At 48.7% G+C, this 25,318-nt stretch overlaps 1 protein-coding gene across 3 annotated transcripts in view; it reads right to left on the bottom strand.

The window, feature by feature from the left end:
• DPF3 (double PHD fingers 3) overlaps window positions 1–10,192 on the bottom strand; it is a 260,427-nt gene extending 250,235 nt beyond the window's left edge. For all 3 annotated transcript variants that reach the window (XR_008596562.1, XR_008596563.1, XM_054972252.1), the window contains exon 1: window positions 10,156–10,192. Coding sequence is in view for 1 of the 3 variants with exons in the window: in XM_054972252.1 (XP_054828227.1) it covers window positions 10,156–10,187 (32 nt within the window). In the remaining 2 variants the exon portion in view is untranslated. The remainder of the gene's footprint in view (window positions 1–10,155) is intronic.
• Between the last annotated feature and the right edge of the window lie 15,126 nt (window positions 10,193–25,318).

Raw genomic sequence — 25,318 nt, 5'->3', positions numbered from 1 at the left:
TGTGCTAAAATAAAAGAACCTGCTGGGTTGCCAGATAGAAAAGGACACACACAAGATACAATTGGTTTTAAAAATAAGATAGCGTAAATTCCCTCAGTTGTTTGCAAATACCTTATCCTGCCTGGGCAGGAGTTTTGTCCAAATATCACCTGTCTCCATTTCAGCAGCTGAAGGGGAGAACTAAGATAGATTCAAAGGGGAGGAGAAGTTTCATCTCACATTCCCCCAAAGAAAAACAAGTCTATATTTCATAATTTATTATTCTGTTGGGGGCAAGTCATTTTCAGGGTGGGCAATTGGCTGTGCTCGCACTAGTATTCATGATCCAGCCTTTGTGATGCTTTTTGCATTTAGCACCATGTTAGCAAACAAGGGGTTCTGTAGCAGAAGGAACACAATGGGCAGTCAGAGCATTGGCTGGCTCCCAGAAGAGAGAAAGGGAATCAGAGAAGCACCGGAGACACCTAAAGCCATCCAGCAAGGAAAGAGAAGCATTAATGTTGTTTAAAAACAAACAGGAAATCACTGGGAAATTAATACTGCATTCATCTGGGTGTTCCAAAGTATTTCTGCGGAACATCAAATGAAGTATCTCACGTGGAATTAATCCAGGGTATTAGCAGAGCTGCATATGTCTGTATATACTGAAAATAAAGGGATTATTGCACAGCAAAGACATAAAGAGTTTTAATGATACCAAATCAGTTGGTTCAGCTATACCTATAACACGGACCCCAAACGCAGAGAGGAAAACCATTGTGCGGCCAGTTTCTGCAGAGGAGGGGGCGGTGCCAATTTTTATTTTAATTTAAGACACAATCAAAATGCAGACAGAGGAAATGCAAATGTCAGTGGGCTCCCTTTCATTGTCAGCAAGGACACATGGGGCTAAGGACACCGGGCTCTGCTTCTCCCCCTCCCCCTCATTATGTGTTTTAAGGGGATGTACTAAAACGAATGACAAGATTGCCCATTGAAAATAATGGGAGAGGCTTGAATGCCCATTGGAAATAATGAGAACTTGGAATGCCCATTGACTTGCATGGACTCCATTGAAATACATTAGAGCAAAAAAAAGGTGCAAAGAAAACGTGGAATGGATTTTGAAGGAAAGTCTCTGGGCCCACAGACTGTTCTAGGACTGGATTGACAGGCCCCTGACTGGAATGACGGACCCTGGGTGTGACAGAAGGGGTCTGGGACTGGAATGACAGGCCCCTGACTGGAATGACGGCTCCTGGGTGTGCCAGAAGGACTCCGGGACTGGAATAAGAGGCACCTGACTGGAATGACGGCCCATGGGTGTGACAGAAGGGGTCTCGGACTGAAATGACAGGCCTCTGACGGAATGACGGCCCCTGGGTGTGACAGAAGGGGTCTGGGACTGGAATGACGGCCCCTGGGTATGAGAGAAGGGCTTGGGGACTGGAATGACAGGCCCCTGATTGGAATGACGACCCGTAAGTGTGACAGAAGGGCTCAGGACTGGAATGACAGGCCCCAAACTGGAATGACAACCCCTGGGTGTGACAGAAGGGCTCTGACACTGGAATGACAGGCCCCTGACTGGAATGATCGCCCTTGGGTGTGACAGAAGGGCTCGGGGACTGGAATTACAGGCCCCTGACTGGAATGATGGCCATTGGGTGTGACAGAAGGGCTCGGGGACTGGAATGACAGGACCCTGACTGGAATGACGGCCCCTAGGTGTGCCAGAAGTGCTCTGGGACTGGAAAGACAGGCCCCTGACTGGAATGACGGCTCTGGGACTGGAATGACAGACCACAGACAGACCACAGACTGGAAGGACAGACCTCGGACTGGAATGATGGCCCTTGGGTGTGACAGAAGGGCTCGGGGACTTGAATGACAGGCCCCTGACTGGAATGACGGCCCCTGGGTGTGACAGAAGGGGTCTCAGACTGGAATGACAGACCCCACGCTGGAATGATGGCCCATGGGTATGACAGAAGGGGTCTCAGATTAGAATGATGGCCCCTGGGTGAGCGAGAAAGTCTCTGGGATTGGAATAAGAGGCCCCTAACTGGAATGACGGTCTCTGAGTGTGACAAAGAGTCACAGACTGGAATGACAGGCCTCTGATTGAAATGACGGCCCCTGGGTGTGACAGAAGGGGTCTGGGACTGGAATGACAGGGCTCTAAGTGGAATGACAGCCCCTGGATGTGACAGAAGGACTCGGGGACTGGAATGCCAGGCCCATGACTGGAATGACAGCCCTTGGGGGTAACAGAAGGGCTCAGGGACTGGAATGACAGGCCCTTATGGGAATGATGGCCCTTGGGGGTGACAGAAGGGCTCGGGGACTGACTGGAATGACAGGCCCCTGACTAGAATGATGGCCCTTGGGTGTTCCGGAAGGGCTCTGGGACTGGAATGACAGGCCCCTAAGGTGAATCATCGCCCCTGGGTATATCAGAAGGGCTCTGGGACTGGAATGACAGGGCCTACGCTGGAATGATGGCTCCTAGGTGTGACAGAAGGGGTCTCAGACAGGAATGACAGGCCACTGACTGGAATGACGGCCCCTGGGTGTGACAGAAGGGCTCTGGGACTGAAATGATGCCTCCCTGACTGGAATGACAGCCCCTGGGTGTGACAGAAGGGCTCGGGGACTGGAATGACAGGCCCCTGACTGGAATGACCAGTCCGTGAGTGCAACGAAAGCCTCTGGGTGTAGCGGAAGCTTTCTGGGATATAAATAGCTCATTCTTGAAAGGACTGAGAGTCTCCAAATATTCCAGAATTGTTCTAGGACTGGAATGACATGCCCCTGTGTGGAATAATGGTCTCTTGCCTGTCGTTCCAGTCTTACTGAGACTCAAGGCAGATTACAGAGTATGAGGCTAATACAATCAGTATCAAGAAAGTACATTTTAATACAATATCCAGGGTTCATTTTAAGGGGCAGTGTACCGGAACGCCATTCCAGTCATTCCCCTAAGTAAGGTGACCTTGCCCACCTGAATGTAAAAGGTTTACAGTTAGGCCTCATTTGGGGCCAAAATGGCCACATTCAGGACCAAACCAGCCCTGATCGGGTCGGTGCCAGGTGGAGGAAGCATCCCCCACTCAGCATCGACCCAGTCTGGGCCATCTCAGTCCTGAAACAGGCTAAAACGGACCCAAAATGGCCATAGTCAGCCATTTGGGGCACTTTTGGGCCTGGATTGGGTCTGTTCCAGCCCGGATTGGTGCCGAAATGGCTGGGACTTCCCCCGCCCGCCCGGCTCCAACCCGGTCCCAGCCATTTCGGCCCCAATCCGGGCCAGAATGGATCAAAAATGGCCATTTTGGGACCATTTTGGCCTGGATTGGGGCAAAAATGGCCTGGATTGGGTTGGTGCCAGGTGAGGGAAGCCTCCTCCACCCTGCACCAACCTGGGCCCAGTCGTTTGGGCCCTGATCTGTGCCTAAACGGGCCCAAAATGGCCATTGTTGGCCAATTGGGGCCGTTTCGTCCTGGATTGGGGCTAGAGCCTAGAACGGGGCCGAAACAGACCTGATCGGTCATTTCCAGGTGTAGGAAGTTTTCTATGCCCGGCATGGACATGGTCCTGGATGTTTCGGCCCCAGTCCTGGCCAAAACTGACCCAAAATAGCCATTTTTGGATGTTTTGGGCTCATTTTGGCCCCGGATTGGGGCCAAGGGGGCCTGGACTGGGTCAGTGCTGGGCAGGGGAGGGTTCCCCTGCTTGACTCCAACCAGATTCTGTCCTTTTTAGCCCTGATCCTAGTCCAAAAGGCCCAAAATGTGCTCTTTCGGGCAATTGGGCTATTTTTTGCCGGGATCGGGGCAAGAACTGCCGGGATATGGTCAGGGCCAGGTGGGGGAATGCTCCCCTGGCCAGCACTGACCTGGTCCAGGCTGTTTTGGCCATGATCCGGGCCCAAACAAAGCCCAAATGGCCATTTCCAGCCCTTTGGGGATTTTTTTGGCCGGGATCAGGACCAAAAACTGTCAGGATTGGGTCAGTGCCTGGTGGGGGACCCCTCCCATCCCAGCACCAATCCAATCTTGGCAATTTGGGCCTGATCCAGGCCAAAACGTGCCCCTAATGCCAATTTTGGCTCTGTTTTGGCCTGGATTGTGGGCAAAATGGCCCTGACCGGGCCACTGCCAGGTGAGGTAACGCTTCCCCATCTCGCAACAGCCGAATACTGGCCATTATGGCCCAATCAAGGGGTGTGGCATATGTTAATGAGTTATGCTAATGAGTTCCGGCAGTTCTTTTTCTACAAATGGTTCCCTGACAATACCATAAGGCTAACATATACATGTTTAAAGCTATAGCATTAGTAAGGATCCAAAACATAGTCTGGCACACCAGAGGCTGTCATTCCAGTTAGGAGCCTGTCATTCCAGTCCCAGAGCCCTTCTGTCACACCCAGGGCCCGTCAATCCAGTCAGGGACCCGTCATGCCAGCTCCCAAGCCCTTCTGTCAACCCCAGAGGCCGTCATTCCACTTAGGGCCCTGTAATTCCAGTCCCAGACCCCTTCTGGCACACGCTGGGGCCGTCATTTCACTAAGGGGCCTGTCATTGCAGTCCCTGAGATGCTCTGTCACACCCAAGGGCCGTCATTCCAGTCAGGGGCCTGTCATTCCAATCCCCAAGCCCTTCTGTCACAACCAGGGGCCATCATTTCACTTAGGGCCCTGTCAATCCAGTCCCCTACCCCTTCTGTCACACCAAGGGTCCATTATTCCAGTCAGGAGCCTGTCATTCCAGTCCCCGAGCCCTTCTATCACACCCAGGGGCCGTCATTCGAGTCAGGGGCCTGTCATTTGAGTCCCAAAGCCCTTCTTTCACACTTAGGGGTCGTCATTCCGCTCAGGGGCCTGTCATTCCAGTCCCCGAGCCCTTTTGTCACATCCAGGGGCCGTTATTCCAGTCAGGGGCCTGTCATTCCAGTCCCCGAGCCCTTCTGTCACACGCAAGGGAAGTCATTCCAGTCCGGGGCCTGTCATTACAGTCCCCGAGCCCTTCTGGCACACCCAGGGGCCATAATTCCAGTCAGGGACCTGTCATTCCAGTCTGAGACCACTTCTGTCACACCTAGGGGCCATCATTCCAGCGTGGGACCTGTCATTCTCGTCCCAGAGCCCTTCTGATATACCCAGGGGGCATGATTTATGTTAGGGGCCTGTCATTCCAGTCCCAAATCCTGTCTGTCACACCCAGGGGCCGCCATTCCAGTCAGGGGCCTGTTATTCCAGTCCCAGAGCCCTTCTGGCACCCCCAGGGGCCGCCATTCCCATCAGGGGCCTGTCATTCCAATCCCAGAACCCTTCTGTCACACTTAGGGTCCGTCATTCCAGTCAGAGGCCTGTCATTCCAGTCCCCGAGCCCTTCTGTCAAACTGAGGGGCTGTCATTACAGTTAGGGGCCTGTCATTCCAGTCCCCGAGTAATTCTGTCACACTCAGGGGCCGTCATTCCAATCAGGGGTCTGGCATTCCAGTGTCAGAGCCCTTCTGTCACACACATGGGCTGTCATTCCAGTCAGGGGTCTGGCATTCCCATCCCAGAGCCCTTCTGGCACACAAACGGGCCGTCATTCCAGTCAGGGGCCTGTCATTCCAGTTCCCGACCCCTTCTGTCATGCCCAGGGGCCGTCATTCCAGTCAGCGGCCTGTCATTCCAGTCTGAGACCCTTTCTGTCACCCCCAGGGACCGTCATTCCAGTCAGGGGCCTGTCATTCCAGTGCCAGACGCCTTCTGTCACACCCAGGGGCCGTCATTCTAATCTGAGACCCCTTCTGTCACACCCAGGGGCTGTCATTCCAGTCAGGGGCCTGTCATTCCAGTCCCAGAGCACTTCTGGCACACCTAGGGGCCGTTATTCCAGTCAGAGGCCTGTCATTCCAGTCCCCGAGCCCTTCTGTCACACCCAAGGGCCATCATTCCAGTTAGGGGCCTGTCATTCCAGTCCCCGAGCCCTTCTGTCACACCCAGGGGCTGTCATTCCAGTTCCCGAGCCCTGCTGTCACACCCAGGGGCTGTCATTCCAGTAAGGGGCCTCTTATTCCAGTCCCCGAGCCCTTCTGGCACACTTAGGGGTCGTCATTCCTGTCAGGGGCCTGTCATTCCCGTCCCAGAGCCCTTCTGTCACACCCAGGGGCCATCATTCCAGTCAGGGGCCTGTCATTCCAGTCCCTGAGTCCTTCTGGCACACCCAGGGGCCATCATTCCAGTCAGGGGCCTGTCATTCCAGTCCCCGAGCCCTTCTGGCACACCCAGGGGCCATCATTCCAGTCAGAAACCTCTTCTGTCATACCTAGGGGCCATCATTCCAGCGTGGGCCCTGTCATTCCAGTCCCAGAGCCCTTCTGTCACACACAGAGGCCGTCATTCCGCTCAGGGGCCTGTCATTCCATTCCCAGAGCCCTTCTGGCACACCCAGGGGCCACCATTCCCGTCACAGGCCTGCCATTCCAGTCCCAGAGCCCTTCTGTCACACCCAAGGGCCATCATTCCAATCTGGGGCCTGTCATTCTAGTGTCAGAGCCCTTCTGCCACACTTAGGGGCCGTCATTCCAGTCAGGGGCCTGTCAATCCAGTCCCAGAACAGTCTATGTGGGCCCAGAGAATTTCCTTCAATATCCATTCCACGTTTTCTTTGTACCTTTTTTTTGCTCTAATGTATTTCAATGGAGCCCATGCAAGTCAATGGGCATTCCAAGTTCTCATTATTTCCAACGGGCATTCAAGCCTCTCCCATTATTTTCAATGGGCAATCCTGTCATTCCTTTTAGTACATCCCGTTTTAACTGCTGTCGCCCTCATTAACCCACGTGATATATGTGCCTCGTTTTCCTGATCAGCTACTTTTAAGAAGAAACATACGTTCTAAAAACAAGTTGCGAAAGGGCGGCCGGCCAGCAGCAACATTCCTCCCCTCCCCTCCCCGCATACCATTGCCAGAAAAAGCATCTTTGGTGCGCTCGGTGCCTATTGTTTCCTCTGCTGTCAGCACTTCCCTCCCCCGAGGGGAGGGGGCCGGGGAAGAAGAGAAGACTAATTATATTAAAAGCCTGATCCCGTTCGGAAAGATTTCAGTGGGAAGAACTCTGCCCCGCCAGATAAATCAATCAACCGGCAGCAAAGGGCTCACGATTGGTCATGTGGAGATGCAGAAAATGATGGATGTCTGATATTACTGGTGCAACTAAATTTAATAACGCAACATTAGGAGTAGCAATCCCCCCGCCCCGCGACCTGCTCCATTTTTGTCTGTCCAGCCAGCGACACGGGTTTAACACTCCTTAATGGATACACGCTTCATTTGCACCCATGATGTAACCAAGAATCGATTCCAGACCCCACCCACCGCACACCTCGCCCTCCCCCTTCCCAGCTCACTATGAAAATATTGCCATTCCTTTGAGGAAGCTCATTTTGATGGCGAGCGATAGTGACTTTCCTTAAAAGAAACTTCCACCTTGCTCTTTTTGTTTTGTTTTGGACAGGGTAGAGAATAGTCATTTAAAGTGCCCGATGGCTCTCTGCAAACGAGAAGATACTGCCTTACATAGGTGTAAAGGTTCCATTGAAACAGGAGGCGGGATAGTGGCCTTAGCACGACGGGTGTTTCAATAATTAAACACAACAACATGGGCTGGCTTTAAAACAAATTCAGCCTAGAGAAGGTAGGCACGACTCCCACCTAGCAGAAGCGAGTATCACTGAAAACAGCGGAACGCGTGTTTAACTTCACAACCATTACTGGTACATAATGCATTTCAGCTGGCGGGAATGAAAGCGGGTAGAGCGCGCAGGACTTGACGGCTAGCTAAGCCTATCCTATGTCGCAGGACTGTTGCAGGATAAAACTGGCATAGCCCTCTGGACTACGACGCCACCACCCTACTTCCCGGAGGAAAGGAGGGCAAGGAACGTGAAAAGTGAAACAGGTAAACGCGGAGAGCAGCATTCCATACATTTAACCCCCTGACATGCAAGTTGGGGATAGTTCAGGTTTCGAAAAACCACAGTTCTCCCCGTCTGAATTCGCTGTTCCCATAATGCCAGCACTAGTTCATCGTGGGGCACGGCTCGTTGCCCATCCCATCCGCAAGCCTCTCTCCCTTCTCCACTTGACTGCCAAGCTCGGGTCCACTCACAGCAGCGGGTATCCTTGAACAACACCCGCCAGAGTGTTTCTCAACTCTGAGCCAGATCTATGGTGGTTGCCAGCACCCAGGGCAACCGTAGTTAGGCTCTACGCACACACATAGCGCGCGCTCCTGGCGCTGCGTGATCACATCACTCCCGTAACGTCATCACGCTGGGGCGCCCCCCTCCGACCCCACGGCAAGCCGGCTGTCCCGGCGCGCCGCGGAGCTGGCGGCAGCACGAGTGGCTTGGAGGCTGCCCCGCCGTTAACCTGCCCTGCAGGACAAGGGGCAGCTGGCTTGCCGCGCACCCCTTGTCCTGGGGAAAGACGAACGGCGCGGTGGGGGGGGCTCCCAGCCACCCGCACTGCCTTTTGCCTTTCCCAGGACAAGGGGCTGCCGGCTTGCCCACGCACCCCTTGTCCCGGGGAAAGACAAATGGCACAGGCAGCCTCCCAGCCACCTGCGCTGCCTTTTGCCTTTCCCCAGGACAAGGGGCGTCCGGCTTCCCAGCCACCCACGCTGCCTTTTGCCTTTCCCCAGGACAAGGGGCGGCCAGCTTGCCCGCGAGCCCCTTGTCCTGGGGAAAGGCGAACTGCAGGGGCGGCCTCCCAGCCACCGGTGCTGCCTTTTGCCTTTCCCCAGGACAAGGGGCCGCTGGCTTGCCCGCACACCCCTTGTCCTGGGGAAAGACGAATGGCACAGGCTGCCTCCCGGCCACCCACGCTGCCTTTTGCCTTTCCCCAGGACAAGGGGCAGCCGGCTTGCCTGTGTGTTGCTTGTCCTGGGGAAAGATGAATGGGGTGGGCAGCCTCCCAACCATCCGCGCTGCCTTTTGCCTTTCCCCAGGACAAGGGGCAGCCGGCTTGCCAGCACACCCCTTGTCCTGGGGAAATAGGAACTGCACGGGCAGCCTCCCAGCCACCTGCGCTGCCTTTTGCCTTTCCCCAGGACTAGGGGCAGCCGGCTTGCCCGTGCGCCCCTTGTCCTGGGGAAAGACGAACGGCACGGGCGGCCTCCCAGCCACTTTGGGGATGCACTGGTGGTGTGTATCCGTGAAGAAAAGGTGGGGGAGCCCGCCCGAAGAAAGACCAAGTGAGCGCCTTTAATCACGGGGAAGAGCCCCGCCGCGCACCTGCGCTGTTCGGATGCCGCCTGAGCGCAGCAGCCGGATTTTGCCCTCTGTTGTACCCCCCGCAACGCCTGAGCCAAGGCTACACATCGCTCCATTGAAACGCATCCCGAGTCTGCCATTTGATCTACTTTTAAAAGAGAAACGCGAACGGTATGCAAAACAGGTCTCCGGACTTCCTGCGTTTTATTAAAGGCAACCATCCACAAACCAGTCTCATTCATTTAGTACTACACTCTCTGTCTTTCTCTCTCTCACACACACAAATATGCCCCTTCTGTCCTGTCATGAAAAGGTCCATACTACCCCTTTTTACCAATCCGAACCAGGAAAAAACGTCGGAGAAACTCCTTCCCTTCCCCTGGCTTCAAGTCACCCCAAGTACTGGAAGGTTTGCAAGAAGCAAACTCTGAAACTGCAGTTCGTCCATTTGCAAACTCGTCATGATGCACCCGCTTTCCACAATCGATCTTCCTCCGCTGGACTCTCGTTGGCGACGGTGGAAGCCAGCGCGGACGCCAAGCACAGGACTCTGTCAAGTGCAAGCAACCCCTCAGGGAACCGTCAAAATCTTCCCGTTTCCAAGATCCGAGAAACCCCAGCTGCAAGCAGCATCGGTGCCTTCTTAGCGCCCGGCACTGTGGTTGCTTTTCATCGCCGTCAATCAATTAAACAGAACGCAAATTTAACAATTTCTTATTAATTTCCGAGCAAAAGATTTGTGTGTGTTGCACAGGAAAAAAGGAGATCAGAAAGAAAACAGGGAGGGAGGATAGATCACTTGCAGTCTGGAGACACCAGGTTCAGTCTGGCAGCATGCATCGGAAAGGCGCCCTTTTTCATATTTAAACCACGCGGAATATGTACATTTTTGATTCCTACTTACGCTTTCAGGGGGTTGTGAATGACAGTCGCCATTTTGCTACAATGTAACAGAATATTGTGTCTCAGAGTTCTAAAGGTTCGCTCAGGGGAAGCCGTTGGCCAATAGGGAAAGGGGATACCGGCCCGCCGTCCAATCATGTGCTGCAGGAGGAGCCTGGGTTCTTCTAGTTATTAGGGGAGCTGTCAAAGCCCAGAGGTCACTCCCTTTCAGTGAAACTGTTAAGAGAGCAGGTCTTAAAGGGGCAGGAACGCAGCACAGGGGCAATCAACTCTCCAAATTAGGTTAAAAGACTTAGTGGAGAGTAAAAGAGTTTTTTCTGGTACTTTTGGTCGTTGTTGTTGTTGTTTCTCTCTCTCCTGCCGTGAAACAGAGGAGCGGTGCGCGCGTGTGTATGGATGGTAAAATACGGACAGCTCATTATTTGTTTCCGTCGCTGAGACTGCTTTTCATTTCCCAAACGGCTTGCCCTCTGGTTTCATGCCATATTAGCGCCCCCCCCCCAAGCTTATGTAGTCTACATTCAAGTTGAGTTGGGGGGAGGGGGGTTGCGTTTTAGTGACAATCTCCATTTTGTTTCCCTTTCGCTACAGCCACTTTCCCCTTTAGGTTTCTTGGTAATGACAGTGACTCCAGGGCAGCACCCTTCCCCCTCCGCTAGGAATTTCTCCATGTCAGTCATCCAGCTCCTGCAGCCAGTGCACTAGTTACATAATGCACAGTGACCACACCGACCGCCTGTTTGTTTCACTCAAAGCAACTTTTTGAAGGGATTGCCTGGTTTAGCGTGTTGAGACCTGGTCTCTCTGATCTTTTGACATGAGAAAAGGAGGAGGAGGACGCTTTGCTCCATTTCATTAAAAAACAAAACCTAAGTGCTTGGCTGCAGCAAAGTAATTTCTCAGAGACCTGACTGCCAGGGAGAGTTAAAATAGAGCCCCATTTCTGGGAAAGGCACCAGGAAGCCAGACTCTTATACCAGTTTGAAAATGAACCACCAAGTAGGGGGAGGGTGCATAATTAAGGCTGCAGTCACACAGAGGTCACCATCCTCTGCATACTTACTTGTAAGTCTAATTGAACTTAGTGGGAATCTTCTGAGTAAACAAGCATAGGATTGGACTTGCTTTATATTAACTTTGCTGGCATCACTGGAATTATGGAAGCAAAAAACTGCCATAAACAAGTTAGGTTGCTCTCCCCCCCCCAAGATTCTCTCTCCCTGCTTAAAATTAAAGCATAGGAGACACAAGGGGATGGTGTGCACTACACCCATGCAAGCTTTTGAGCTCATCACATTCTGATAGAGTACGACTCCATTCAGAAGCTAACTGTAACAGTGCAATCCTAAACAGAGCTATACCATCTAAGCTTGTTGATTTAGAAAGGTGTGATTCTACTTGGGCTTGCACTGTTAAATTAACAAAGAATGGTTCTGTAAAAAAGTCAATTCTAGTTACTTTGTACACCCTAGGACCTAACTTACAGGTTACATTTTCCTTGGGGACCCTTCCAGCCTAGATTGGGTGGAGTGGCGGTGTGTTCCAATGTCCCATGCTTCCCAGGCTTGTGGGGGCCTGATTCAGATTGGGGTTTGGCACACTTAAGAGAGTGGCTTACACCTCCTCTGTGCAGGGTTTCCAAACTGGGCAATAGGGGGCAGTAGGTTCTTATTCCACAATGGCATCATTTCCAGCATGAGGTGGAAGTGACAGGTCCATGCCAGGGCCAATTCTCTAAATTTTTAGAGTATCGGCCCCCAGAGCAACCTGTTATGTGTGCGTCACATAGGAAATTTTTGTATGATATTTTTATATGATGTTTTTAATGTTTAATATGGAATGTTTTAATTGATTTAATGTTGTTATCCGCTCTGAGCCTGCTCGCGGGGAGGGCGGAATACAAATTGATATAAATAAAATAAATAAATAGTTATTTCCTGGCATGATGTGTGGGCATGTGTGCTTTTTGCACATGTGCCTCAGGCTTGCCTCCAGTCTTTCCAGGTGTCTTTCAGGTGAGCAGCAGCAGGAGGCAGAAGTTGATGAAGGCTGTGGGTGAGGAAGGCAGGGGATATGGCAGGCCTACCTCTGTCCCATGTTCCTAACTTGCAATGGTCTAGGGAGTGCTATTTGCCCCATTGGTAATATGTAGCCCATCAGTATACTTCACCCCACAGCAAGACAAATAGCACATTCTGAGGCTGTTTCACATTTAAAGATAGTGTAGCCTGGAGATCTCTCAAAAATACAACTCATCTCCAGACAAGAGAGATCAATTCCCCTGGAGAAAATGGCTGCTTTGAAGGGTGGACACCCCACCCCAAGTCCACACCCCCCACGTTCCACTCCCCAAATCTCCAGGAATTTCCCAATCCAGAGTCAGCAACCCTATATAAAGGGAAGATCTAAGCTTCCTCTCTCTGTGCACAGCTGAATTGGGCCCAGAACACAGAATCTCCAGGGAAAATGTAATGTACAGATCTCCAGGGAAAATGTAATGTACAGATCTCCAGAGAAAATGTAATGTACAGATAAATCCTTCCTCTTTGGTACAAATGCTCTGTTGATAAATACCTTTGTTTCTGGAACAGTGAAGAAACTTTTTATACATAACATCTGCCAAGTAATAACTAATTTGGATTCATTCCTTTCTATTTGATGCAAATTAGAAGTTATTTAACGTAAGTGAAATTGTTAGTACTATAAGGTCAGTACAAGACACAGAATAACTTGATTTGATTTCAGCAATGTACAGACCATTGAAAAATTGGCAAGAAAACTGTGGCCATATCCTTGTTTTTGTAGCCATTCCCTTTGGTGAAAGTATTGAGTGGCAAGAGAGGTGCAGCATGTGATTCTTCTGCACTGTGATTCCAAGTTAGTGAAAATGCCATTGACTTGAGTGTGGAATGTTATGCACAGTACAGAACCTTTAGAGCAGTGATAATCAATGGCTTTTTGAGATGCCATCTGTGGCTTTTCTCAGCACTGTCCCCCAATGTGGCACCTGGCTCGTGTTTCAGGAAAGTAGGGCTTCTGGTTGGCAAGTAGCCCCCCGCCCTTGAAAAAGTTGCTGCCAAAGGAACAGCAAAACTCAGGCGTGAGCCTCCCTGAGGTGCAGGCCTCATGCCAAAGATGAAAATAAAAGTTTGTCTTTTAGTTGATAATTGTGAATATGGCTCTCCATGAGCCCTGTAGTACCACTGCCTTAGAGTTTGGTCTCAGTCTGTAGAACTAGGCCCTTTTGTCATGCGTGTTGTTATTTTTCAAACTGTGTTCCATGGCACTTAGAAAGTTCTAGGAAGCTTATCAGAGGTTCCTCAGTAAAAAGGTCAGTCATATGGACGAGTTTCCTAAAAGAAAGTATCTGTCAGTTACTGATTTTCCACTCCAATGTGCCAATGCAGGGGAGAGCTGGGTTCTAAGGTGCGCATGGCTATTGTCTCATGTGAAATGAATGTGCATGTTATTACATGCCCGAGGCTGAGGAAATGATGATACAGTCTGAAACACAGGAGGGGCATTATGGAGGCCTTGCTCTACAAATGATATGCCTCTCAATAAGGTTGCTGCTAGATTAAGTGTGAAAAAAACTGTGGTTTCTGATCTATGTGGTTTCTCTTCTGCTCTGGTGTCTATTTTGTATGGACAAGAATAGCCACAATGACATGTCTTCATTGTTAACTGCAAGTTAATGCTGATGCAAGGCATCTGTAAGGCATATCTAACTTGTTTCTTTTACAGTGTAGCACACATCTGGCCTCCATATTTGACATACGGATGCTCGTGTAGTTGTGGAGCGGCATGTTATTAAATGTACTGAACATGTTAGTAATCTGAGGAGGAACAACTTTCTCTGCTTCAAAGTACTAATCTACAAATACGGGCATGGACAGAAATTCCAAAAATGAGCTGTGCCAAATCAAATTCATTGTGTACATTTATTTTTTATTACACTTCGTACAGTTCTGCAAAGTCAGTCCCAGTAGTATCTTGAAAAAAATATGTGTGTGTGTTTGGAAAAGCACTTGGAGCCAGCGTACTTGAAGGACTGCTTCCTCCTGTATTATCTGTCTAGCTTGCCAGTTCAGATCTGCTTCACAAAGTCTTGCTGTCTGTGCTTCCTTCTTCAGAGGTACGGTGGTGGCAACCAGAGACATGGCTTTTTAATACCTTGCCTATGGAATGCCCTTCCACTGGAAAATCACTTGGCACCAACCCTATTCTCTTTTATGCCCCAGGCCAAAACATTTCTGTGTACCCAGGCTTTTCATTAACAGGTTGATCTTTTAACACCATTTCTATAGCGTGATTTTATCCTGAAAACTGTTAAATTAATTTTCTGCTTCTCAGTGATTTATGTTTTTATGCTCTGACTAGGTTTTTAACACTGACTTTTAAATAACAGTTTTCAATGTTTTATGGTTTCATTTGATGTTTTTATTATAAATGTTTTATGCATTGTTGTTCTTGTTTTATTTTGCAAGGTGCCTCAGGCAGATTTCCTGGAGAATCAGAATACAAAATCTCTAAATAAATAAATTAAAAGCAAGAGATGTTCCTCAGATGGTATATTAATTCCAAAGACATTGCAAAAGCTAATAAAGACTATAATGGAAAGTGCTGGAAATGCCAAAACAGGGACACAACATTCTATCACATATGGTGGACTTGCCAGAAAGCAAGGAAATATTGGATAGAAATACATGAAGAAATGCAAAAGATATTAAACTTTGTGATGAACTCCCAATATATGTTATTAAATATTTTACCAAGCAATATTGCAAAATTATATAGTGAACTATTCAAATATATGGGGACTGTGGCAAGAGTAGTATATGTAGCAACATGGAAGGTAGAACGATGTCCAGATTTGATGGAATGGAAGAATAACCACCAAAACAGAGTTCTAACCGTGACCGACTAACTAAGGTAATGTAAAGATACAGTATCATAAACAAATTCAAAAACACTTTTATCAAAAAGTTAAATAGTAATTCAAGAAAAATTCTAAGTGGTTATAAAGCTGGCAACAGTCAATTCAGAAAAGGTACAGTGCAAAGGCGAGCTCACAGCATACAAGGTGAAAGAAGCTAAATAAACAATTTTGAAAGTGCAAGTGCTCGCAACAAAGCAATAGTACCTACATATACCACAGAGTTCAAAAAGGAAAGTACAAAGTCAGTAGTAGCTACAAGCTTACAAAAAAGTATTTAAACAACAAATATATAGTTTTTGGAGGTGACAGACCAAAACTGTATAGTCATAGCAGCTACAAGATTGCATAACAAAATCCAATGAGTAGTAACCACAACGGGTTTGCTAGCGAGGAATCCCGTTTCTGGTATCCCCTTCTTCCTGGCAGTTACAACTGTAGAAAATAATATACATTTTATGAATATTTCAACAGAAAATAAGTTTGTAAGAACCACTGTTTCTCAAAGTATACTCACAAAGATCAATCAAGGTAAGTCACACAAAATTTCCATGCACAATGGCCGCTTGCTCAATGGCGTCTGCACAGCATAACTCAAGGCATCTCTTAAATAACAGTAACTCAGAAAATAAATTAAAGGGCCAGTACTCCCACAAAAAGTCCTCATAAATAAGCTGTTAAATCGCAATTGATGTTAAGTCCATCAGGTTCTACTGTATGTAATCTTTGGATCCACCACGGTTAGAGCTCTGTTTTGGTGGTTACGTTTGTCCATGACTCACTCTAGCTTGGGGGAATGGAAGAATAAGCTATATAAATATGCATCAATGGCAAAATTAACATCTTACCCTACATAATAGGCCAATTTCAGAATTCTACGAAAAATGGAAAGTATTCTTTGATTATGTAGCTGAAAATTAAGAATTAAGAACAATTATTATTAAATATGAAGACAGAAGGGTATTTAAATAGAAGTGGAAAACTAAGAATATCTGTAAGCAAGTTTTATATAGATAAATGATTTAATTGATGACAATATGATTTTAATGGTAGAAGTTTTTTCATTATTTTTATTTTATAGGATTTAGTTTCATATATTACCTAGATGACTATTGATGACTGAAGTAGTGGCTGATTGTAGAGATATGAATTAAATGATTATATGATGTAGTTCATGTTTTATGTGTTTATGTTTGAGCTTATTATTTGAAATAAATAAAACGATTATAAAAAAAAATTTGAGAGCCAGTCTCGTATATTGGTTAACGTGCTTGACTAGGACCTGGGAGACTCACGTTAAAATCCTCACTCACCACAAAAAGTGTGACCTTTGGCCACACCACAGTGTGACCTTTGGCTACTCACGCTCTCTTAGCCCAACCTCCCTCACAGGGTTATTGTAAGGATAACATGGAAGCAGTCAAAGATTCACATATAGCTCCCTGAGCTTCCTGAAGGAAGTGCAGGATAAAAATATATGAAATGAATACATAAGATAAATGAAATAGGCATTATCGCTACCTGGGGGTGTGAAATTTCATAATTTGCACTGAAGATTAAACAAAACAGTGGATGCTGATGAAGGCAGTTCTGGGAGATGAATGGAAACCAAAGCACTCTTATTTACTTACTTACTTACTTACTTACTTTATACCCCACCCTTTTCTCCAATGGGACCCCAAAGTGGCTTACATAATTCTCCTCTCCTCCATTTTTTCTGCACAGCAACCCTATGAGAGAGGTTAGGCTGAGAGTATGCACCTGGCCCAATACCTTGCAACTGCTCAGTTGCCACTCCCTGTGTAGTAAGACATTGTAATCAAGGATCAACGGAAAGCCTAGAAACAAGCAACATTAAAGGTGCTATCATCTACATATGCCAACACACACTGGAGTGAAGTTGATTATGCTGCAGTATAGATTTGGCTTGTATTATCACTATGGGCTTTCAGAGTTCTTCAATAAAATAATTCAATGTAAAACAAGGGAAGTCTATCCATCCTTTCTTCCTGCATTTCTAAAAGCCACCTGCAAACAATTCATAAATTCATGGGATAGTTTAATAATGCAATCCTAAACATAGTTACACCCTTCTAAGTACCTCAGTCTGGTTAGGATTGCACAGTTAATCTGAGATAAATGTACTGTTATACAAGGTTGTACACTAGAGATGGGCACAAACCAAAAAAACCACAAACCACGTGATTCATGGTTCGTAGTATTCCACGGAACCTCGAACCACGAACTTCCAAACTTTTCCCAGTTCGTGGTTCGTGGCATTTCAACCACCCTGCACCGCCTGCTGAAGCCGGTGTGGGGCGTTTGAAACAGACAGCCCCTTTCTTATGCTGCCCAGGCAGCAGGAGAATGGGGCTATCAGTTTCACAGACCCCGCGCTGGGATCAGCTGCAGTGTCTGTGAAACTGACAGCCTCTTTTCCGGCTGCCCAGGCTGTCAGTTTTACAGACCCCACACCAGTTCCAGCGCGGGGTCTGTGAAACTGACAGCCTCTTTCTCCCGCTGCCAGAGTGGCAGGAGAAAGGGGCTGTCAGTTTCATATACCCCACACCCATTCCAGCTTAAAAGTTTAGAAGTTTTACAGACCCCGCGCTGGAACAAAGCATATTCAACATCTTAAACAGAAAATCAGCTTAGCTCTATTGCCCTTAAGGAAATTCTTCTTTATCCAAGGACCTCAATACTTTTGAAGCTATACAAGGCTCTTACGATGCCACGCATTCTATATGGTTCCCGGATTTGGTTTCTGGGCCCAACAGAACAACTTGACAAGCTCCAGTTAAACTTCTTCTGAAAAATACTTGCTCTACCACCTTCACAGTCATACGACTCAAATTGGGTCTTCCAAAAATCTCAACATTAATCTGGAAAGCCATAGTCAACTTTAAATACCGACTGCAAAACTCCAACGATCTTCCGGTCTCCACTAAATCCGCAATCCAAGAGCATTGTTGATTAAGGTGGAACAAAACTGTGGACATGGAAATAAACAAACTAGGTTCATGGAACCCAAGAGCTTTAACAAGGAAAAGACGAGAACTACTTATAAAGAAGCTGCTTAAACAGGACTGTGATTCCCTTCAAAAGGATGCTGCACAAAAATGTTCCCCACTCTACATGGAAAGTAAATATTCTACACAGTTTGACATACCTCATTACCTTAGTATGCTGTAGTTCCAAAATGGAGGCAATATATGATTGCACGTTGCAATGCATTGCTGACAGCCCAGATGTAGGGCCATTTCCTCAAGATACCCTCGGACCCGCACTTCTGTGATTGCCCTTTGGCTGAAGTTGACTCACTGTCCGATACCTTCTCCCTCTGAGGCAGGAGGACATCTTGGGTGTTTCCTTTTGCCCAATCAGGGAGGCAGGAAATTGAATTTTCTTTTTTCTTCCTCTTCCTGTTGGTGCCTGGAACACCCTGCTTTCCAGTTCTTTCCTGCCTCCAGGGAGAGCAGTCGCTTAGACAGATCCTCTGTCTACCTTCTCTTATTTGATCTATATTCCTTCTCTGACTCTTTTCCTTTCCTCCCTTATATCTCTCAGTCTCTCTCCTTATTATCTTACCCTCTGTCTGTCAAGTCTCTTGCTCCCTCTGATCTCACTTGAAAGTCATCCACAATGGACCCCAGAGATTCAGAGGAGAGCTTTATGGATGCCGAAGAAGAAGCCAAAAGAGATGCCAAAAGAGATGCCGCAGAAAGAGCGGGAAAAGCCGACGAAGCTCGCGTCTTTTCCCGCGCGGCCCCGAAAGACGTGCTTGCCAACCTCCCGCCGGGAGAAACGGCTAAAAAATTTTCCGGACGGAATTCCACTGCTCCAGAGGCCGAGGTCAACGAAGAAGACCAAGGTATTGTGCCCAGCGAGGTGGAGCAGTTCCTGCAAGGCAGCATTCGCTCCTTCTTAAGGCAGGCTGTTCGGGAGGAGGTTGGGAAGATCTGTCACCCTCCCTCCAGGGCCCTTAGTGATCATGCCTCTTCCCCCCCTCCACCCCCCAGCAAGCAGCGTCGGACTGCATCCGCCTGGCCCACCAAGGCGGCTCAGAAATCAACCCGAGTTCACCCTGGGGAGTCTGATCTGTATTGGGGGGGGGAGTCATCCTCAGACAGCGAGGACGGGGCTGAAGGGGAATTCCTCTCTGAGGAAGAGGAGGAGGAAGCCCTCATTCCAGAACAGTCCAACAGACTTTTTAAATTAGAGGATTATCAATATCTGCTTTCCAAGACCTTAGCAGCACTAGATCTACAAGAATCCTCAAAGGGAGGGGAGGAAGATCCCAACTCTGACAAGGGATCATCCAGGCCAAAGGGAAACAGGGAGTTCTTTCCTAGAGATAGCACCCCCGAAAGGGTCTTTCCCTTCCCTGAATATTTTGAAAGGCAGCTAAGGGCAGAATGGAGGACCCCAGCAGCCTCTAAACAATATCATAGCTCTGTCAAAAAACTCTATGCCTTACCTTCTTTTACCAATGAGTTTTTGCAGATCCCCAAGGTCGACGCACCTGTGGTTGCTCTTCAGTCCTCTGGCCTACTAACAGAAGACGGGCAAGGGGCCGTCAGAGACAACCTGGATAAGAAAGCAGAGACTGCCCTTAGAAGGGCACACGAAGCCTCGGCAATGGCAATTAGGGCTGCCTCATCTGCATCCATCGTCTCCCGGGCAGCAGTGGTATGGATCAGGAAGCTCACACAACTGCTTCCAGGTAACCGCAAACGCTTGATGGAGGGGGCCAACAGAATTATGAAAGCTAACGCCTTCACGGCGGACGCCACGTTGGACGCCTTGTCCTTTTCCTCCAGAGCCATAGCCTCCATGACGGCTGCCAGGAGACTTCTGTGGTTGAGGGCTTGGCCAGCAGACTTGCACTCAAAGTTTATACTTATGGCTTACCCATTCCAGGGGGACAAGCTCTTTGGCAAGTCCCTAGACAAGGTGCTAGTGGAGACGCGCGACAAGAAGAAGGCCCTCCCTAAGACGATCAAGAGGTCGGATCAGCGCGTTTACAGCTCCCAGTCCTTTCGTTCTCACCAAGTGCTTCCCAGATTTCGACGGGACAATAAGAGATCCTCCTGGAATTCACCTAAGCCGAACCACAGAAAGACCTCCTTTGGAACCAGATCCTACAAGACGTCTCAACAGAGAGGGGACCGACAGGTTTTCGACTCCAAGGCCCCTAAGTCCTGACTCACAACATCTTCCGGTGGGAGGGAGACTCCATCATTTCTTAGGGACTTGGGAGAAGAACCTCGCGGACGTGTGGGCCATCAAAGTTGTTTCTCAAGGTTACGTAATAGAATTCAAGTCCATCCCACCGGATCGTTTTCTCAGATCTCCACTCCGAAAAGACCCAAAGAAAAAGCAGATTACATTCAAGGCCATTCAGCACCTCTTAGAAATCCAAGCGATAGAGCCAGTCAGCCATCTCGAGTCAGGATCCGGAGTCTACTCCATCTTCTTTACAGTCCCCAAAAAGAACGGGGACTGGAGGGCAATCCTGGACCTAAAATTCGTCAACCAGTTCATTCATCTGAAGCACTTCCGGATGGAGACACTGCGGTCCATATCGGAGGCTCTTCGCGAAGGGGAATTCATGACATCGATAGATCTCACCGAGGCGTATCTACACATTCCTATTCACCCCTCACACAGGCGTTTCTTGAGATTCTGCGTCGCCGGTCGCCACTTCCAATTCAGAGCCCTGCCCTTCGGCCTCGCCACAGCTCCCAGGGTATTTTCCAAGATTTTGATCAATCCCATCGGGCGTCTTCGAGAGGCCGGCATCCACGTCCATCCGTATCTGGACGATATTCTATTGAGAGCAACCTCCAGGAGCCAAGCAACTCAGGACACCTGGACAACAATCCAGTGCCTACAATCATACAGATTTCTGGTCAACCTGAACAAATGTTCCTTGAGTCCGTCTCAGTCGATACATCATCTGGGCATGATCCTAGACACCAGGAGGGGACTTATCCGATTACCCCAAGAAAAAATACTAAAGACCAAGGACCTGGTCAAGTCCGTGATCCAGGAGCAGTCGACGTCCTTGTTGAGACTTGCGAAATTGATGGGCACGCTGGTGGCAGCATGCGAAGCAATCTATTGGGGTCGTTTCCACTCCCGGACTCTGCTCAATTTTCTGCGCCCGCATCAACGTCGTATTATGACCAAGACAGACTGCCTAGTCAAGGTTCCATGGCAGGTGAAGGAGGCCCTCAGATGGTGGACTGTAACGGCCAATCTCCGTCAAGGCAAGTCGTTCCTCAATCCTCAGAGAATTCAGCTGTTCACGGACGCCAGTCTGTCCGGCTGGGGAGCGACCCTGGACGACCGCCCAGCTCAAGGGACTTGGTGTGCGGAGGAGTCTCGGCTTCCTATCAATCTGCTGGAGGTCAGGGCGATCCGCCTGGCCTTACTCCACTTCTCCGAATTGATCCACGGCAAGCATGTCTTGATCAGGACAGACAATGTGTCCGCCAAGACATACCTGAACAAGCAGGGCGGCTCCAAGTCTTCCAGGCTACACAAGGAGACGATGAGGATCATCACGTGGGCGGAGACGCACTTAGCATCTCTTCAGGCGGAACACATAAAGGGGACGGACAATTTGCAGGCAGACTGGCTAAGCCGTCAGACCATTCAACCAGGGGAGTGGTCACTCAACCAGGAAACGTTCCTCCTGATCACAGACAGATTCGGCCTTCCGGTAATGGACTTGTTCGCGACCCACCTGAACCGGCAGACTCCTCGATTTTTGTCTCGGTTCTTTCACCCTCTAGCAGAAGGGATAGACGCCTTAACCTCACCGTGGCCAGAGGGTCTGCTGTACGCATTTCCTCCCCTCCCAGTTCTTCCAAAGTTACTGAGGAGAATTGCGGACTCGGCAGCGGAAGTAATAGTGATCGCCCCATGGTGGCCCCGGAGACCTTGGTTTTCCTCCCTGCAATCTCTAGCTGTTCTTCCTCACTTCCAACTCCCCATCACCCCGGGTATGCTACACCAGGGCCCGATCCTTCACCCAGACCCGGACTGGATGTGTCTGACCGCCTGGAAATTGAGAGGCACTACCTTTCCAGGTTAGGGTATTCGACACAAGTAGTCAAGACAATGCTTTCTTCCAGAAAGAAATCAACGGCAAGGATATACAATACTTCCTGGAAAGCTTTTGTTCGCTGGGCCAGAAGGAAAAAGATTGACCATCTCCGACCACACCTAAATGTGATCCTAGCTTTTCTCCAAGACGGACTGGATGCAGGCTTAAAACCGGCCACGTTACGCAAGCAAGTCGCAGCCTTGTCCTCGATACTATTCCTCCCTGACGGGCTTGGACTGGCCAAACATCCACATATTCGGCGTTTCCTGCGAGGAGCAACCCTTCTGAGCACTCCAACAGTGCACCGTTTCCCTACGTGGAGGCTCCACGTAGTTCTGTCAGCGTTGACCAAATCTCCCTTTGAGCCTTTGAGAGAGGTACCCTTGAAGTGGCTGAAATTAAAGACTCTTTTCCTAGTAGCCATTACATCAGCAAGACGAATTTCGGAACTTGGGGCCCTCTCCATCAAGCCGGGGCTGTGCGAGTTCCATATGGACAAGGTAGTCTTACGCACAGATCCCACTTTCTTACCAAAGGCTGTCTCCTCGTTTCATAGGTCGCAGGAGCTGAACTTACCATCCTTCTGTCCCAAACCGGCACATCCAAAGGAGAAGGAGTGGCACACCTTGGATGTCCGCAGGGCTCTCAAGGTCTACCTGGTCAGGACCGAACCCTTCAGGAGGTCGGACTTCTTATTTGTCAACACATGCCCACCAAATGTAGGAAAGAAGATGTCAAACGCTACAATTAGCAGGAACATCCGTTCATGTATTGCAGAGGCTTACAAAGCTTGCAACAGAGACTTGCCTCAGGGCATCACAGCTCATTCCATTAGGAGCGCAGCGACAAATGCGGCCTTACACAACAACGCTTCAGTGGAAGAAATTTGCAGGGCTGCAACGTGGTCGAACATATCTACATTCGTTAGACATTACAAGTTAAACCTCTACTCTTCCTCCGACGCTGCCTTTGGAAGAAGAGTCTTACAACACGTGATGCAAGACGAGAACCTTGACCCGCCCTATCGAGAGTAACTGCTTTGGGAGCACCCAAGATGTCCTCCTGCCTCAGAGGGAGAACGGACCTTTGGACACTTACCGTGAAGGGTCCTTCTCCTCTGAGGACAGGAGGACATCTTGCCCTCCCTAGGTTTCTCGCTCTTGCTAACCTGTTCACTTTTATCCTCACTGGTGTTACACAGTTCTCACTTTTTCAATGTTCTGTGTTATATTGTCCGTTTACTAAGCTCTCAGTTTTTTCTATTCCCTCTTAGTAGGGTCTCCCAGTATTTAGTGTGTTGAGACTGTTAACCTTCTTTTACTGCTGTTTGGAGTCACCCGAACTGGAAAGCAGGGTGTTCCAGGCACCAACAGGAAGAGGAAGAAAAAAGAAAATTCAACTTCCTGCCTCCCTGATTGGGCAAAAGGAAACACCCAAGATGTCCTCCTGTCCTCAGAGGAGAAGGACCCTTCACGGTAAGTGTCCAAAGGTCCGTTCTTTCACTATCCAAAGCATGAACTAGCCAGAGAGAGATACCTTAAAAAATGGCTACTAAAGTATTCAAACATTCCTGACTCCTTAAAATTAAAGGCTATTACTGAGTAGCCTTAGCAAAGGCTGCATTGTGGACATGGGAACTTTTTCTTTAACTGTTATTTTTAATTCTTAAACTTTGTAATAGTGTATGGCCTATGGGCTGTTAAGCCCACATACAAAACTTGGGGAGGGGGGATTGTCTGTCTGCCAGTATAAAGGAGTAGCTGGAACCAGCCCAACACTTGGAGCAGACGAATCAAAGGGGTTATTAGACAAACATTAAAAAGGGATGTTGTAAAGTCCTGGAATGCTTTTCTGAGATAAGCGACTGTAACTTATCTTCTGTGAAACTCTGGTATTCAGAAGTAAGGGGATCATTCTTCAAAAATAACTGACACCTGTCAAAGTTGCTTGCAGACCACAGCCTCTCATGAGATGCACAAACATCTACAGCTTCTAAAAGAGGCTGTAACTCCATGAGTACTGGGCTCCATGATCTTAAAAAGTGATATAACGCATTGTTTTAAATTCTAGTATCTCAAAGGAGATACTGTGAAATCCTAAGAAAAATAACACCATTCTAATTCCATTGATGTCAACAGGCTTACAAGGGAAAATTCTGTTGAGGATTGCATTGTAAGAACACTGTTTAGACATTGGAGTCTTTATTGTATTGGGTTATTGTCTATCAACCGGTAGTGTTATTATTAATTGTAGATTTAAAATAGTTATGCTATGTATTATGCTGCAAATTAACTCAGGCTGTATTGGTATTTTTGTCTGATAAATTGGGGGGGGGGAGAAGGGATTGATAGTATTTTAATAATCATAGTTATAGTTGATTGTGAGCTTTTTAGATTGCTGATACTGCCATGTATTACATTATAGGGTGGAGAACGGGGAGGTCTATAGGTGTGACACTGGAGATCGGGGCGGAGCTGGGGATCTCAGTGCTCTGGGGTCGAGGGAGGTATGGCGGTGGGTCATGGGGTTGGAAAGGAAGGCCACAGAGACGCACTAGGGCTTGATGTCTTTCCAACCTATGTCCCATTCCAAGGCATGCTGGTTGTGGGGCTAGGAGGGTGAATTGCCTCCCTCCAGGACTGCTATTGTACAATGCCAGGTCCATTAATAGTAAGATCAAAACATTGCAAGATAATTTTACAGGAAATAGTGTGGACCTGGTATACATGACCAAGATCTGGGTGACAGATAGCGAAATGGTTGCCTTGAAAGCACAGCCCCCCGCTGGGTTCTCTGTCCTTCATCAGTTCTGGATGGTCGGGGGGCGGGGACGGCGATACGCATTCAAGAGTCCTTCTTCAGGCAACTCCCTGCACCAAAGATCACTGGCATTGATTGTATTGGCCTGACGTGGGATACTGAGAAGAATTTGGCTATCAGTCTGGTGTACCAACAGCCTAGTGCACCAGCAGTTACCCTGTTGAGCCTGTTGGAGGTGGTGGTGGGACGGGCCTTGGAGCATCCCAGGCTGTTAGTCCTGGGGGACTTCAATGTCCATGTTGATGATGATGCCTTTTCACATGCTTAGGACCTGGTGCCATCCATGGCAGCACT

This window comes from Eublepharis macularius, chromosome 2 (assembly GCF_028583425.1).
Source record: "Eublepharis macularius isolate TG4126 chromosome 2, MPM_Emac_v1.0, whole genome shotgun sequence".
NCBI classification, from domain to species: domain Eukaryota; kingdom Metazoa; phylum Chordata; class Lepidosauria; order Squamata; family Eublepharidae; genus Eublepharis; species Eublepharis macularius.
This window is presented reverse-complemented; position numbering and strand designations above follow the sequence as displayed.